The sequence below is a fragment of the Harpia harpyja genome, chromosome 23 (assembly GCF_026419915.1).
Source record: "Harpia harpyja isolate bHarHar1 chromosome 23, bHarHar1 primary haplotype, whole genome shotgun sequence".
Taxonomy (NCBI): domain Eukaryota; kingdom Metazoa; phylum Chordata; class Aves; order Accipitriformes; family Accipitridae; genus Harpia; species Harpia harpyja.
Window position 1 is genome coordinate 6748142 of NC_068962.1, and position 18050 is coordinate 6766191.

The following is an 18050-nucleotide window of genomic DNA, read 5'->3' on the forward strand; positions in this document are numbered from 1 at the left end:
AAAGTAATATGCAATATATTTTTGCAGGACTCAGTTGCAAAATCGATATGGGCTATGCTTATAAGAGCAAAAAGCCAATCAACATCATGGGTCCTATTCCAGGCACTGCTTTTGCCTTACTATGTCAGCTAACCTAGTTTGAAAAACCACTGTAACACCACTCACAGGGGGGCGAGGCACTACATCTAAAGTGGTTTTCACAGCATAGACTGCTGTTATTCTAATGGCTATGAATTTTCCTATTGTTTCTTGCTACTATTTTAATGTTTCAGTTGCTATTTTTTGTGGAACATATCAATGAAGAGAATTGGGTCAATTCACCTACACTTGCCTCACCACTAAAACCAGAATACCTACTGCTCTATTTGTTTCTAGTCCAGTCTCTAACTGGAGAATACTGCCCATCTTACTCAGATGAGATAAATAGCATCAAAGTGATTGACTCAAGCGATATCTCCTCAATAGAGAGGGACAGGTATGCCTCTCACAATTAGCAGATTGTAATCAGTATTTTCCCATAGCAATATATCTCCTAGCTTTACCAACTAATAATGCAGTCAGTATTCATACATTCACCTTTGTAAGTTTTCAGGAAAAAAAAGTCCAGCTAACAAAACCCTTCAAAGGAAATATCCCGTTGTACGTTTCTGAGTTGCCCTGAAGCTGAATGGTGTGGGTAGGTGACCTCTCCCTACCTGTACGTAACAGTTCTTGTCCACCTGACATAGCAGAGGCATCACGTGTGTTGTTAATGAGCCTCAAAGGAGCAGGAGCAATTGTTTTTAAATAATCAGCCTGTGTCTGATTCTAGGAGAGATTAATTTTATCAGTGAGCACAGAGAGCTCTTGGTATGCAAGAACTCACGCTTATTTGCCTCCAGTTTTCTCTGAGTAACTACACGAATCAACATGGGTGGCGGTTGAAAGCATTGGGCTAGAGTGAAGAGTGCTCTCATCCCGAGCACTCAAGGCAGAAGACTCGGTTCCTTTATTTACTTTGCATAAATCCTGGGGAGGAAATATGAGGCACTGAGAGTCCCTTTGTTTTTGCTCACTGGATTTAAGCAATTCCTCCTGCACGCATCAGAACAATGAATCCCTTCAGTCCACCAGGCTGCGAGCGATGTAAGGCCATGGATTCACACTGCAGATCTCCAGAATTTTCTAAGTTTTGCAGAAGCAATTGGATGATTGCAGTGACTTCAGATTCAAACTTTGAGTCTGCTGTTTTCAGAGACAAGTAATAAAAGGTACCCCCTTATGCTAAGAGTCTGAGCTGGCCAGACTCATCATTAAGCCAGAACATCCAGGCCGAAGTTGTCCTCACTAATTAGGAAAATTCCCGGCCAAAAATATATTGGTTGGAGCCCAAAGATCACAGGTTATCCCAGGGATTCCTCACCACATACTGTCACTGGTGAAGTCCTCGTCTTACATACTTCCAGTCTCGGTAAGGACTTCCTAACAGCCAGCGTGCTGTGTGTGGACAAGCACCCACACAGCTGGTAGGTTCAGTTCTTCCTCTGAACCCACAGAGCGTGTAACAGAGCCCTTTTCTCTGACTGACTTCAGAAAGTATACTTTTATAGGTGAAAAACATCCTATAGCCATTTGACTCTCCAAGATCTGTGGACAAATGCTGTTTTGCTAGCTGATCGCTCAGGCATGTCAGCTGGATGCCCAGCACCATTCAGAGTTGTGACCTGGCTCATTAATTGTACCATGTAGAAGAAGAGACAGTATATCAAGGTCATGATCATTTGAAATATTTCATATTTATCCAGATAAAAAAAAAAGCCATCGGCTAGTTTGACTGGAGGGTTTTGGTACCAAAGGCACAACTCAGATCAAATAAGAAAGAAAACAGCTATCAGTTTTTGTTTCTTTCATATTTAATTTTTAGAGAGAAATCTTCTCTGAAGATGCCATTTGGACACTGACCTACTCTGACTAATTTTGGTATCTTGCTCTTGGGGGACAAACCAGTTCTCCTTCTTTCCCTCTGAAATACATGTAGAAAAGCAGTTGCTTTGTAATTTAATCCACCATACTTCAGTGGGGTACCGAACCTACTCACCTTGAATATGGGCCATAAGGCATTTCAAGTGTTAGTTCGGAGGTTACATTAGCATTCTGCAGCCCCAAAACTATATAGGCAAAAAAGTCAGGCAAACTAAAACTCAGGGGAAAAAAAAAAAAACCAGAGAGAAAAGGTGTTGAGGGTGGGTGTGATGATGAAAATGCTGACGGGCCCTTGCATTCAGTGGCAGCAATTAGCTTTACCATAGTAAATTCCAGGCATATGGCATAGCAACTTTCGCACCCTCTTATATGATTTAAAACAGTTCTCACAAATGTTCGTCTCACTGTAACTGTGAAAAATCTCCTGTTTTCTCAAGAATAAAACCACTCCAATATCTTGCCCTGACAACTGACGCTGAAAAAAATGCCCCCCAAATCCAGTTAAGGCAATGATGTGTGTTTAATGCAAGAGAACAACAATTAGTGTATTTTTGACTGAAAAGAACTCAGTTAAGCTGCCAGAAATGTCAAAAGTTCCTCACTACCCTGACACTTACGTAATTGTTCTGCGAACACCCACACGCCGGAATAGACCTACTCCACCAAAAATTGCAGGGCTGACTCACAGAGCGTTCCTCTACGTATCTGAAGACCTAACCATCTTGGATACATCATCCATAGCGTAATTCTAATGTGATTTCCCTGATTCAATAAAGTTACACTTCACTCAGGGAAAAAAAGAAAAGGATAATCTGTATCTTCAGGATCCTGCCCACCCATCACGGAGCAAGCAGCCAAAAATGGCAGTGCTGCAGAGGGTATCTGCTCTCCCAAACTCTGCCTGAGCCCCATACAAGGGCAGGACTGGGGTTAGATGTGGCTGGTCATGGTCTTCTGAATTCTCCTTGCTGAAACAAGATACAGAAGCAACTGTACCTACAACCTACTCAGTTTTGACCTCGGTGCTGTGTCATGTTCGCCTTTCTGAATCCGGTTATTACAGCTGGCCATGAACTTTCTGATCTGCAGGACAGTGCTCCCCTCCACGCAGCTCATCCTAACCCTGTGCAGAGGCACTGGCTTGGCACAGACTGGAAAGGGAGCAGGGCACTGCTGAACCCTGGTCCTTGCCTCCTGCACGCTTCTGTCTTATTCCCATTCAAATTCCGTTGTGATTCAGAAAGGCTTAACTTCTCTGATCTGATGGGACTGCCACATGAAGTGAAGAAGATTGGTGCAAAACAGGACCAGAAGCAAAAACAAAATAACAGACCAATATTTATAACTATTACGAGACAAAACCTCTAAGAAAGAGCAGGGAGGCTCCAGGGTATCACTGGAAAGCATAGGGGTGTGGGCATCTCTACAACAACCTCTTGTGAACACTTGAACGGAGATTTACGTGCACAGTTTAGCCAGAATAGGACACTTTGTGAAAAGTGGTTTATACTTTACAGCTATACTACAAAACTGCTCAGAGAAAGTAATAATTTAATATAATTTACCTTTGCGGTATGCTGGTGGCACCAATGTACCAAACGAGTAACATAAACTGTGACCATGAACGGTGCTGTAATCATCATGCCATTGTGCTCTGACATACCAGGTGACACCCTGGTATTTGGATGGGACAGTCCTACCATTAAGTCCTCATAAATATCTAAGCATTCTAAGGCCAGGATAAACTTAGCAGTAATTCTCTTGTCAACATTTGCAGAGATTACACTTGTACACACCCAGTCTTCAAGGTATGTTGTGTACTGCAAAGCTCTTAAATACTGAATCAAAGATGAAGAAATAACTACCGTACCCATTTATGGCTATACCTTGAGGTGTATGCCTTTCAAAAGGACTCTATGCCTTAAATATATACTTTCCTAGTGATGTGCACAACACAATACTGCCCCAGTCATTTTTAATACTGCTCCATGTTTAGGGCATCATCCTTTCCTTATTTGTTCTGTTTACACCAAATTCTTTCTACTGGTTTCCCTCTCCCACCAACCAAAGTCTCTCGAGCTTCCAGATGAAAAGAAATTACTAGGCTGACCTGTGGGACTTAGGAGTTGCGGTGACTGACCCCTTGAGACCACTGTAGTTTGGCAGTTTTCTTTTTATGTCCTGTTTTTTGTTTTGGTTTTATTTGGGGGGGGGAGAGGGTGGTGCAAAATGTAGCAAACTAAACCAGAAAGGTAGGCGCTTGCACTGCAGGACACGAAGACTTGCGTGACACGCTGTCCCCTGGAAGCCAGCTATACCGCTGGTGCTTCAAATTCAGCATGCGATTTGAGCCCTTTTTTTTTAACAGAGTAGGACATTTTAGGACCTAGGTGGTTTGGTTCTTCCCCCTCGATAAGCTGATAAGCTTTCACCGGTCTGTGTTTGATGGCAGCAGGTCACCAGGGAAACCCCCAGACTCAGCAATAAGGAAACTCTTGCCTCTGTCGCTGCATTTACCCCATTTGGTGCAGGTCCTGCCTGGCCCAGGAGAGGTCCCCACGCGGGACTTTTTGTCTGTGAAAAGTAAAGCAGATGTGCTAAATGGGAGTCGGAGGTGCCAGGACATATATGTGTCCGCATCTCTCCCCCTGTGACATCCTGGAGCCAAACTGTGTGCTCGGCTCCAGCGGGTCCCCAGGACACATTCCAGTGGCCATATAAAAAACAGACAGCGGAAATCGAATTGTTCATGCCTGGGTTGGACTCCTAATTGCCTCTCTTTAGAACCAGAATATAAGATAGCTGCGTGGCATTTCTTTTCCTGAATATGGCTGGCCCAGGATGAAGATCTTTCTCTTGCGTAATTTGCTGTCCCTGCTCTGCTCTCTGCACAGCTGATTGACCCTGCACTGTGCAAACGCAGTCCTTGTTTACTCTTTTCACGGTCTAGAACAAGCCTTCAGTAGTCTCCGGGGTAGGCTTTATTCCCATGGTCGGAACGAGGGAGAGATTTGGGAGCAGGGGAGCTCGTAAACGCAGAGGAAAAGAAATCTTTAGCATTGGGAAGAGAGTTGCTTTCTACACTTGCCTGATGCTGTCAGGTCTGCTTCCTTGTAGGACGAGTGAACAGGATGAAAATGGGACAGTGCTATTGAAGGAACGTACTTTAGTGATAGCACTAATGCCTCCCCAGGTAAGCCCACATGTTAGTGCCTAGTAAGCCCTTCCAAGCACATCAAAATGGGCAGCACTAAAGAGATTATAGCATTTTCTCAGCAGCCTCATCTGGTGTGATGTATGTCCCCAGTATAGCGTGATACAGGCTGTCCCTGAATAGCAGGCAACAGCAGAGAGAAACACACCGGCATGCAAAACACGAGAACAGGCTTTGGGCACTACTGAACTCTTTGGTAGTGGCAAAGAAATAATTTAAGCACATTGTTGTCCCTATACAAATAGCATGATATTCCCGCACTGTGGATCAGGACTTTTGAACAGGAGTTGCTATTTTCTTCAGCTAAGGTAACAGAACCCATGTGAATCTGGATTCCAACTAGTAAGCTAATTTATTAATTTAATCACTGCCCCTGAATTTAAGGGCATATCAGTATTTTATGCAATCGCAGTCCAGTACCACTTTTAAAATCTAGTCTGCTTCTCTTTTTTGCCTCTATTATACAGTCTATTTTTTATTTGAAGGCTTTCAAATTAACATGTAATTAATTATAAGAAACCTATGCACACATATAGCCTTCTGTTCTCTTCATGTTTATTAAGACAGAGCTTCCCACCTGTGCTATGTTTCTATTGCCAGCAAAATGTAAACCACTGTGAAGTGATACACAGGTCAGTGCCACCAAACCTGCCACTACCAATTTCAGTACCTGGTGGGGAAAAAAAAAAAAAAGGAAAAAAAAAGAAGAAAAAAAAAAAGATTAAAGTGCTGGCCCGTGTGCTTGGCAAATACACTGTGAGCCTGGCTAAATGTGTGCCTTGCACTGCCCTCCTGCAAGCTTAGTTTTATCCTCTAAGAAAGGAGAACCCTACAGCCATTAGCGATCTGCTGTCAAACAAATCTGCTCACCTTTGCAGACCCTGAGGAACCATTTGGATAGCTCACGTGCGAGCTACATTCAGAAGGGAACTCAGTTTATACTACAAGAAGTCAAAAGAAAACAAAACCTCTTGAATAAATGAATGCCTGCAGTAGCTGTTAAGTATTTTAAAGCGTCATTCCTAAGTAATTGCTAATTACATTACTTTATTACAAGGCACAATTAAATATGCGCTTGAGGTCATCCAGCTATTTGCTGTTTCAAGGAAAGCACTTGAGTCAAAAGGATTTCCTAAATGGAGTCATTCAGTGTTTTATTTCTCCAGCTTCAGGAATTATTTTAGATGTGAATAATTGGACATTGAATAATCAGTTAAATGCCATTTCCATAAATTGTTTGTGCTTTACATAAAACAAATAAAATGCTTTATAGGGCACTTTCATTCTTCCTTTGAGGCACCCCGCACTAACCAGTTTTGCACCAAATGCACTGTACTTTATGGCCGGTTTGGTCTAGGATGATTTGTTTATTTCTGTTTTCAAATAGATCATTCACACAAACCAACACAGGCAGAGCATTAATTCTCACTTTTACTGAAATTAAAAGGAACTGTGAGAGAGACTTACAGATAAACCTAGAGGTGAGAACCTAAAAGTAAGGGCTGGTTACACTAGGCACCATTTAGAGACAGTGAAGGGAACTGAGCAGCTCCAGAGGGCAGTTTGTCCTCTCTGAAGACCCCCTGAAAGTGATAATTAAGAGAAATAACTAGCTAAAATGTGAACATCTACCTTCTGACATCTAAAGCTGCGTGACTACCCAGCTGAATCACAGGCATCTGCTGTTTCAGTCAAAGCTGACAGTCAAGATCCTCAAAATTCATGCCTAAGTGTGACCTGTCAGTGGAGAAACCTGTCTCCACCACATTTTCTAAGCTCTTGCATTCCCAGAGTTGAGTTGAGTTGGCATCTCATCCAAAATCCTGATGCCAGCATGTTTCACGCTCCGTGGCCTTCTCCAGCAGGCAATCCCCGAGCGTCCTTCACTCGCCCGACATTAACCAGTGCAGAGACGGAAGGTGTCTCCGCCACTTCGATTCAGGTCATCAGCAGGACGTGGAAAACCAAGGCTGGAGTCCCTGCTTTCGTAAATATTGATCGATGCAACAGGGGAAAGGTCTGGCCAAAGAAGCAGAAAAACCTTTCCTACTTTAGGCCCCATCTTCTCATAGAAAGACAGGCTCCTATCGAATTCTGCTCCAAATCAAGCAGAAGAGAGGCGTGAACCTGCATCTTTAGAGGAAGAAAACACTTACCTAAGGAAAACCACTTTCCCATCCCTGATGTCTAATGCAAGAAGAAACTTCATCGGTACTTAGCCTCCTGAGGATGCCTCTGCGTCGCTGCCTCAGTATCCCAGGCTGTGAAGCATCTCACAGTGGCCCAGTTGGCCTGGTTTCAAAATGTCATAGATACCTGCCTTTTTGGTGCTTCTCTCTCCCATTACACTATGTAGATAGCCCGGCTGCCTAATTCAGGGCCAGGGCTTCTATTACAGGGAGAGATGGGAAGGAATTGGGCAGAGCAGCACTGATCTCTGATGTCCATCAGCCATGCGAGGCTTTTGTCCTCTGTGTCTGCATCTCTGGCCAAGACGAGCGCAGGTTATAAGCACTCATGGAGATCTATTCAGGCCTCTACACATGCTAAGAATGAACAAAAGGTTTACGGTCCAAAAGCCAGCAAAATAGGCTTTTCATGATGAATAAGCTTTGAGCTGGGCTGAAGAGGTTTCATTTGCAGCCAGGGAGGTACAAAACCAAAACAAAATAAAACAAACACCACCCAGAAATAAACATTTCACGGTTCAAAAGCTAACTGTGCCAGCGACTGGCTGAATGAGGGGATCATGGTTAACAGGAGTAGGCACTTCTTACTCCCTAGGTACTATAAAAACTTCTGGAAGTTGAAGGATAAGTGACCTCCTGGTGAGGCTTGGGTTGTAGATCTGGTCTCTGATAAAGCATCAAATGGTAGCACGGTTAACCAATCCTCTCCTGCATCCCTCAGCGACGGACAGGACAGCGTGGTTCAGAGAGAGGAGAAGTGAGCACGTACATGCACGCGAACACAAAGATAACAACGTGCCACGTAGTTTTCATTCTCCTTCAGAGTCCTTCAGCTGGTATGTGCTGAGGGAGGTACTACTACAAATTCTAAGGGTGTCATTTGTATTTTTACTTGTTTAACTCTGCTGGAGTGCAGAATCTCCCGCCTGGCTCCCAACTCGCCAAATACCACCCTCAGACTGCTGCCATGCAACGAGCTGGCTACAGCCATCATCATTACAAGTCTCTGCCCCCAGCTCCACTTGGGAAATACAACTCTCTTGGGCATGCTTCATCTAACGTTCTATTGCCTTCATATACTTAACCTTAATGCTCATAACATTTCAATCAGATCTGACAGGACTAATGATAAAAATCTCTTTAAATGCTATCATTATTTATTGTTGCATTACTACTAGGCAGGTATCTCAATGGGTTTGATAAACTGCTTGCATAATATGTAGCTTTCAGTTAAAATGTTGAATGACTAAGATTTTTATTTTAAACCACTGCCATAAAACGTCACTGAAGATCCCCTGAAGATGATAATCAGAACATATTTTCTTCCTAAAATATTTTAGTCATCAGGGAGGCAAGTTTACCTTATATGAATATGGAAGTGTTTGATGGAAGTAATTTGGGGCTTGTTCTGTTTTCTTTGAATCCTAACTCTGCAGTGTGCTGATGTTTTTCTATGCATCTTCATTTTTAAAAATGTAATCAAAGTACAACGTAACCCCCAAGAACCATGTTAATTAATAATAACATGGATTACAAGGAACAAATTGTATTTATCATTGTGTCAAGCTTGCTGGGAATTGTCACAATGTTATACTGAAATTGTCCCTGTCTTTAACTTTCAGGTCACATTCACTATAGCTTAATAGGACTCCTTCTGCTTGTTTTCTAAGTTGATCCCTCTGTGACAATTGATCATTTGAGGATTCTTCTGGCTGTGGCTCCTGTTGGGATGAAGGTTAACAGAGAAAATACAGCTTATTATTAGAATAAATGAGTAATAAGAAATGTTTGAGATGGTTGTAAGACAAGCATCCCATTATACTGCACCTTAAGAGATAACTACAGCTGAGGTGGTTTGAGAATTTCTCTGTCAGTCACTCATGCTTTGCAGAACTTCCATTTCCAGAACTTTCATTTCTTAAGCCTGAAATCCATACTTTGTAAGGTTGAGGTTTAGGTTATATTACTTTGTAAAATTTGAACAGAAGTTGATTTGATAGACTTGAGAAGAAGGATAAAGAATAAACGTGGTGCCAATTTTAAGGGGGGGGAGGGGGACAAAAAACAAATAGTGCTTAAATTATGACCTGATTATTCATTTTACTAGGACTGTGCTATTTGTCATACTAATGCAGAGTGACAAACAGCGCCAGCCCCAAAGAATTTGCTGTCCTGCCTGAGCCCTGACGTGGGTGAAAACAAAAGACTTAAATATAGCAGAGGGGGAAAAAAAAAAATCAACAAATAAATAAATAAAAATCAAAGGCTCCTTGCTTTGATCTATCACCGCTCTGAACATTTAAACACCATACCCCGAATACACAGAGCTGAACAGCAAGCGAAGCACCTGGTAGAACAGCCTGACAACTCTTTAATGAGCGGTGGGCAAGGTGGACTGGACGATTTGCCCCCACTGAGCGGTGGGACAAGGTACGTGGTGTGCGTCCAGCGAGTCGCGCATCAGCCTGGCCAAATCCCCCTGCTCAGGGGCAGCGCAAGATTTGTGCAACGCTTCGGTCCCGCTCGCAGGCCTTTGAAAAAGGTAGCAAGCAGGGATCCTCGCAAAATCCCTGCTGGGGAGGATGTCATTAATACCATCTGGGTGTCAGCCTGCCTTGAAACTGCAGCGACTGATGCGCCAGCTGTCATTAACATCACGGACGTTTTCTGCGCAGAACACGCAGGACTGTCCACGCCACTGTCTCTTCCCTGGGTGAACGCTCTCCAGCCGCTCGCTACCTAAGGAACCTCCTTCAGCTGGGCTTAAAAATAACGAGCCCTAAAGCACAGCAGCGGTGTCAGCGAGATCAGCCTCTTCGCTTTGACTCCCAAGCAGATGCTGGCGACGGGATTAGCACTTAGACCAGGCTTCTCCCCATTTATTTCCACTCCTCGCTTTTCACTTGGAACAACCCCGCTCCGCCCGGTTCCCCCCCTCGCCCCCAGCTACCCCGGCACCGCTCCGCCGGGTCCCGCAGCCCCTCTCCCCCTTCCCCCGGGGGCTGCCAGGTACGAGGGGCCGGACCGGAGCGGACCGGCGGTGCTGGCGGCGGGCAGGGGTCTCCCCGTTCCCCCGGGGGTGCCCGCGGGGCTCCGCGCTGGCCCCCCCCGCCGCAACCGGGCGAGCGCCGTTCAATCCCGGGCTACCTGGAGGGCCCGAAGCGGGCGGCTTTTCCCCGGTCACGTTTTTTTGGGGTGACCCACCCGGGTTTTAATACCCCCCCGCAGGCTGTTCCTGAGGCGGTGCTGGTTCCCCGGCGGATAAAGCCGGGCCGCGTAGGAAGAGATTAGCTCGGGGTTTACCCTTCACCCGTGGAGAGATCAGCTGAGGACAGAGGCTACCCGCCTCCCTAAAAATGGGATTCCCGGAACGCCCTAATGAAAAGCCGGGCTGCGATCAGCGCTGGGGAACTGGGGGGGGAGGGAACGGGACGGACGACGACAACGACACTCAGCCGGCCCCCCGCGGAGTCAGATTTAAGGAGAGAAAATATGGAGGGAGAGAAAAAAATGCCCTTTGTTCCACCGCCGGCGGCCGCCCCACGGCGGGTGTCCAAGGAGAAGGGAAAGGAAAGGAGGGAAGGGGAGGGAAGGGAAAGGAAAGGAGGGGAAAGGAGGGAAGGGAAGGCAAAGGAGGGGAGGGAAGGGAAAGGAGGGGAGGACCGCGCCCCCTCACCTGCCCCCGCGTCCCCGTCCCCCCCCGCCGCGCCGCGGCTGCCGCTTGTTTGCACTCGGCTTATCCGGAGCGGAAATTCCTTTCCGTTTTTGTGAATGACAAACTCATTAACGATTCATCAACACAACCTGTTCCAGCCGGCCCGTCGCCGCGGCAACAACCCCTTCCGCGCTTCCCTATTGGCTGAGCCGGAGAATGTATCCATTGAGACGGCTCCGCGGTTGTACCCATTGAGGAGCCGGCGGGCTGAGCGGGGCCGCGGCCGAGGGTGCGCTGCGGGACCGGCACCGGCACCGGCACCGGCGCGGTGTTTCCGCGCTAAGCCGGTGAGCCCCAGCTGGGCGCCGCGTTAATTGGATTTCATTCACTCGGGGCGGAGGAAAAGCCCGAGGGCTCGGGCTGCCGCGGCGATTAGGGCAGGTTCATTCAGGGATTCATTGACAAAAAAAAAAAAAAAAAAATAAGAAGAAGAAGAGGAGAGCGGGCAGGCTGGCTGCGCGCACACACAGAGACACTTACACTTAGACACACACACGCACGCCGGGGCCGGGGCTGGTTCTCTCTCCCTCCCCGTGACTCCACCGCCGCCCGGCGCGGGGGAGGCGGCGCGGGGGGGGGCTGCGTGATTCATTTTCCTGGGGAGGAGGGAGATAAGTTGTGCGGAGTTGGAGGGGTGCAGCCCGCCCGCCGAGCCAGCCGCATGCCTCTGTGAGCGAGAGAGGGGCGCTTCCAGAGCACGCTCCGCTCCCCCCCGTCCTTCCTCATGCTAGATACGTTCAGACCCGTCCCTTTCGCGTCGGAAATGGCGATTAGTAAATCCGTGGCGTGGCTGAACGAGCAGCTGGAGATGGGCAACGACCGGCTGCTGCTGATGGACTGTCGGCCGCAGGAGTTGTACGAGTCGTCCCACATCGAGTCGGCCATCAACGTGGCCATCCCCGGCATCATGCTGCGGCGGCTGCAGAAGGGCAACCTGCCCCTCCGCTCCCTCGTCGCCAGCAGCGAGGAGGACCGGGAGCGCTTCGCCCGCCGGTGCGGCACCGACACCGTGGTGCTGTACGACGAGCACAGCCGCGACTGGAACGAAAACACGGGGGGCGAATCCGTGCTGGGGCTGCTCCTCAAGCGCCTCAAAGACGAAGGCTGCAAGGCGTTTTATTTGGAAGGTGAGAGGGGCCGCCCGGGCTTGGGAGAGAGACGGCGCTGCCTGCCTGCCAGCCTGCGGGCTTGCCTGCCTGCCTGCCCGGGGACCCGGGGCTGTGGGTGACGGGGAAGCGAGCCCCGCGGTTCTTTGCCCGGGGAAGGCGGGGGGAGCGTCCGCAGTGTCCCCCCGGCATCGCACTCCGGGAGGACACCGAGCTGGGCAGGGGGCTTTTCCCCTTGGCCTCTTCCCCCCCACCCCGGCATCCCTGTCCTCGCTTTGCTTAAAGAGACCTCGAGGACTGGAATGGCCGTAGCGGTGTGGGGAGGACGGGGCTAACGGGGGTCCCGGCATGAGCCGGGGGGGGGCAGAAGGAATTGTCGCCGAGCCATCTCTCCAGAGGTCCCCGCAGGGCGAAGCGGCACAGAGCTTTAAGCTGGAATGTGTCGAGCTCTCCGCCGCAGCGAGCGATTTTCTTAAACCGTCTTTTAGGTTAGTCTGTCTGTGTGAGTGTGACATTTTTTTTTTTTTTCTTTTCCCGGGGCTCGAGAGGGTGGGAAACAAGTGCCCCTCTGCAGACAGGGCTGTCCCAGGGCAGTAAGTCGGTTTGCCATCTTGTATCAGGTTGCATTTCCCCCCCCCCCCTTTGCTTTTCTCCCCAGGTGGTTTCAGCAAGTTCCAGGCCGAGTTCGCCCTGCACTGCGAAACTAACCTAGACAGTTCGTGTAGCAGCAGCTCTCCTCCTTTGCCAGTCCTGGGCTTGGGAGGCCTCCGAATCAGCTCCGATTCCTCCTCAGACATTGAATCTGACATTGACAGAGACCCCAATAGTGCCACCGACTCCGATGGCAGCCCTCTCTCCAACAACCAGCCTTCCTTCCCGGTGGAGATTTTACCCTACCTCTACTTAGGCTGTGCCAAGGACTCCACTAATCTGGACGTTTTAGAAGAGTTCGGCATTAAATACATCTTGAATGTTACCCCCAACCTGCCTAATCTCTTTGAAAACGCCGGCGAATTCAAGTACAAGCAGATCCCGATCTCTGACCACTGGAGCCAAAATCTGTCTCAGTTCTTTCCCGAGGCCATCTCCTTTATAGGTGAGACCCGGTTATTTGCTAACAGCTCTATGTCAAGGGGCAGAATTCAATTTCTTGTGCAGAATTCGAGAGATTTCGGGGGAGAAGCGGTAGCGGGGTTTCTGGCAGTCTCTGGGGGATGCCCCGCTTTCGGGTTTTAAAGCCGGCTTAAGTTGAGGGGCGGGGGGGGACTGGTCGGGGGGGTTCTTGAGGAGCCCCGGTGAATTGTAAGCGATGTTTGCAGGTTGCAAACGCATACCTGGGGTGGCTGGCTGAGGGATTCCTTCCTAAGCCGTGTGTGCTTTTAAATCTCTTCCTGGGGGGTGGGGGGTGTGTGAATGAGTCCGGGGTTGATGGCTTATTCGTCCTTCTTTTTTTTCTTTTTTTTTTTCTCGAGGTTACTGAAGAGCAGTGTAATAAAGAGAAACTATCCGGGAAGCTAACTTTAGCTTTTAAATACAAGTTATTCATAAGCGGTATCCCTGGCAAATGTATAGTCAGAGTTTTAATTAAATCTCGTGGTAATAATGATATACCTCTCGGGCTCGCTGCCTCGGTTAGCCAGCCCTTAGACATTATCCGTCAGCTTTGGAAACACGTCCCCTTGGGCTCAAGGAGTCCGGGTTAAAATTCTCACTCTCCTTGGCTTCGGGGAGGACTAAACTCACCCCGTCGGGGTGAGGTGGGGTGGACATCGCATTATCTGTTGGGAAGCTGTGCTGTAATCCGGTTGAATGATACCGGTAATAGGGGAGAATGTAGGTAATCTGAGCCCAGCAGGAAGAAATGTGGGCTGGAAGCCACAAAGAAACTAATCTCCAGGCATTGTAATGCATTTCCTATTACAAAGGAACCCATTTTCAACCAATGTTGACATCCTGTTCCTCCTAATGGGCTGTCCCCAGTGACTTCCCTCATTCTTTTAAAATGCCTGAATACCTCCATTGTTAGCTGCACAACAGTTGGAGAATAATTTAATAGACCTTTGCAGTCTGCTGGTCTGTATAAAAGGCATTCAGTGACACATTGCAGGATTTCCATGCCGGGGCAAGGGGACTGCAAGAATTTAAGGCAAATCTCCAGGCGAAAGCGTGTCTTTTAAAACTGACTTTAAAAACAGTGTCATGCGGCGTATCCTGCTCCCTTTGTCTCATTCTTAGTTTTCTCAGCTCTCGGACTCGGGTGCATAGACGTAGGGGGGTGGATTCTCCTCTTGTCCTGGTTTCCAGCCGGTGAAGTTAACTCTTGCGTTGCACTGCTGGCCACTGGGATCCGAATCGTCCGTCCTTCCTACTCGATACTAATCTCACTTGCGTTGAGAGATCAGTTACCAACCCCCTGTCTTACGTGTCCTTCTCTGCCTCTTTGTGTCCGCACAGATGAAGCACGGGGGAAGAACTGCGGCGTCCTGGTGCATTGCTTGGCAGGGATCAGCCGCTCGGTCACGGTGACGGTGGCCTACCTCATGCAGAAGCTCAACTTGTCCATGAACGATGCCTACGATATCGTCAAGATGAAGAAGTCCAACATTTCGCCCAACTTCAACTTCATGGGTCAGCTGCTGGACTTTGAGCGGACTCTGGGGCTGAGCAGCCCCTGTGACAATCGAGTGCCGAACCAGCAGCTGTACTTCACCACCCCTTCCAACCAGAACGTCTTCCAGGTGGATTCCCTGCAGTCCACGTGAGCTCCCACCGCCTCCCTTCTCCTGTCCGTTTCATGGGATCACTCCTCAACGGTTTCTCTTTGGCGGTGATAAAGCAAACGCAGCTTTCTCTTTTTCTGGCCTCTGCTATCCAAAAGCAGCGGCCAGCGCGGGCTAGGAAAGGTTACCCGGTGCGGAATTGGCTGTCGCGAAGGGAGGGAAGGTGGTGAGCTCTCTGGGAAGGACCGCGGTGACCAGGCGGCAGGCGGGCAGCGCGCTCGTCCCTGCTCGCGCGGCGGCTTGGGTCCGAGGGCTTCCAGGGGCGGAGGGTAAGGCTGGACGGGCTGAGCACGTGTTCTCTAGAGACTGGAACCGTCCCGCTGCCCTCTCTGCTTTCGGATCTGTGACACACATCTTTGTCTTCAGTGAAGACTGGTTATTTTTGTTTGTTTGTTTTAATTTAGAGGAGCCAAAGAAAGAGATTTCAGCTTAGTGTGTTTGGAGTACTTGGTTGCCGGGAGCTCGGTAGTATTCTACTTGATCAATGTAAATATTTAATCTTAAATCGATTTGCAATTTTTTTTTTTTAATTCACATGTATTCAAGAAATCAACCCAAGGGACATCTCTGTTTTTGTTCTCTTCATAAATTCTGCTTTATTTGTTTGTTCTTTTTTTTTAAATTGCAAATAATATATTTGCAGCATGCTTAATTTTATTGTTCCACTGAAGCAAGCTTTCCATGAGGGAGAAATAGCAATGGTGAGAAGTTTGCAAAACATGTTTCGTGAGCAAGTACAGTCTCTTCTTTCATATATCTTTCTTTTCCTTGTGGTGATTTTTTTTTTTTTTTCTCCTCACACTCTTGATGTAGTTTCCACATGATATATATATATTTTTTAAATTAAATTAATTTTTTTGCCTTACCTTTTGTAAATAGATCATCTGGGAGGAGGTTTGTCTTTGAATGCGAAAGATTTTTGATCACTTTTTAAAACTTTCAGATGTGCTAAACAGTGCATTACCTCTGTACAAATTCTTCAGGGAGCTTCACCTCAAATGCAATATTTTGCATCTTTTTCTTTTTCTTTTTTTTTTTTTTTTGTATAAAACTGGAAGTATGTGCAAGCATTTGTACCTGTGTGTACGCACAGTGAACCTGCACATGGTTGCCAATAAGGGAGAGTCTAATTCACGGTGTAAAAGTTTTAAGATGGAATTTATTATAAGAATGTAAAACCTTAAATTATTAATAAATAAATAACTATTTTTGGCTATTGAGAACCTGGCTGGCTTATTCCCCCTTTCCCCTCTGTGTGGGTGTAGTTAATTGCACATACACATATGGTTATGTTTAAAGGTAATGATTGCTTTCAATAGCTTTTGTACAGCCCCTAAGACAATAAAGCCTTGATTTCCCCTTTGCTCCACTGGTGCCTAAATGAATAAACAGTGCATGTGCTGGATTCTTGTCTTGCTTTGGTGAAGGGAATGCTTTTGAAGGCCTTTAGGTTAATTGCAAAATATTCTGGCATCCCTTTGCTACCCCAGGGATGCACCTGACCCTGGGCCATAAGGATCTTTTTTTTTTTTTTTTTCTTTTTTTTTCCCCCTCCTCTCTCAGAGTAAGGAGCTGCTGTTTTCTGGGTTTGTTTACAAGTTTGGGCCACTCTGCTACAGGTGCCAGGAGATGGGTTCGTGTTCTCCTTTTCTGTCTGGCAGGAACTCACTTCACAGAGATCCATCAACAGTCTGCAGCCCGTAAATGATTTTTCGTCGCTGTTCAGCTACGTTGCAACTTAGCAGGTGAAGGCAAGGAGGAAAAGTCTCTCTATACCCTTAGTCACCTCGTTTCCTCTTTGGCCCCTTCAAGTAGTCCCGTCTCTGCAGAAGGAAAAAGGGGGATTATAGCGATTGCAAAACTTCCTGCTGCAACTTATTAACATCCTTCCTGAGGAGAAGTGGCCCAAGGTAGGGTGGTGCCAAAATCCGCGTGCAGTACCATGGTGATGGGCTGATGCTGCAGCTGGGGCTGTCGGCCGGGGTTCTGCAGAATTCCTGGCAGCCGGAGCACATTTCAAGTAATTTTAGAAACTGCAAGTGTGTGAAAAGCAAAGCAAACAAAACATGGGAAAAAAGTGAGTCAGTGTCTCATGCAGTAGTGGCCTAGATTGAGTGCATAAACTGTGAAAGTAGAAGTGGGTTGCAGTTAAACTTGGCTTGTGCTAATCCAGTTTTGAACGGTTTCCGCTCTTGGCATTCCCTATGCTGCTCTGTTCAAAGTGGAGATTTGCAAGCAGCTCTAGCAATTTCCTGTCCAGCTGCAGCTCAAGTGACTCCCTTGGTTTTTTTTCTTTCTTTTTTTTTTTTTTTTTTTAATACGGTCTGTGGATAATTTTAGCCGGTTTCCTCTTTGTGGATTATTAATCTGCTTTCCTTGTAGAACCTACATAGCTGTGTCCCTACTGTTCTGCTGAAGTCAACAGATGGCCTCCCCGCCACTTCCTCTCGTTTCGCTGTGGGTTTGTTGTCAGGCCACTTCTGAAATTAATAGTGTTTTCTGGCCGGCTGCCACAGGCCATTACCACAAAGGGGAAGTAACACATCTGAATAGCAGGAAGCCGGGCAGGGTCACGGCGTGAACTGAACCTGTTGAGTGCAATCAGGCCTCTCCCCTTCAGCAAGTGGAGGGCTCCTCTTCCCTCCCCCTTTTTAATACGCCTCGCCCGGAGAAAGGGGCTGATGCCGAATGCCTCAGCTGTTTGCGCCGGGCAAATATTTCCGGCTGAATGAGTCGCGAACGTTAATTGTGACTAGGTGCCCGTTAAGGTGAGGAGGTAAAGAGCGGCGTGCGGCCGTGTAGCCTAGGAGAGCAGGGCCTTGGCTTTCTTTGCAAGCTGCTTTGAAAAGTTAGTGCTCGCAAGGGTTTCCTGCTTCCTTCCTGCTTCACCGAATGACTAACGCCAACTCGGTACTTCTGCAATTCATCATCTTTCGGGACAAGCAAGCAAAGACGACCAGCTTTGCTCACACACACACATACAGCAGAGTCAGGCAGAAAACTTGTTCCAGATTTTTCCTCGAGCGAGGCCTGAACCGGGGCTGTTAGTCAGAAACCTTGGCTGAACTTGAACCAGGACTGGGC

General features: G+C 47.5%; 1 protein-coding gene across 1 annotated transcript; it reads left to right on the forward strand.

Annotated features, from left to right (window-relative positions):
* Positions 1 to 11323: 11323 nt before the first annotated feature.
* Positions 11324 to 16189, forward strand: DUSP6 (dual specificity phosphatase 6). Its single transcript, XM_052774704.1, has 3 exons — positions 11324 to 12207; positions 12845 to 13282; positions 14641 to 16189. Exons 1-3 carry the CDS (start codon positions 11805 to 11807, stop codon positions 14946 to 14948), a joined length of 1149 nt encoding a protein of 382 aa, XP_052630664.1. The 5' UTR covers positions 11324 to 11804; the 3' UTR covers positions 14949 to 16189.
* Positions 16190 to 18050: the final 1861 nt, after the last annotated feature.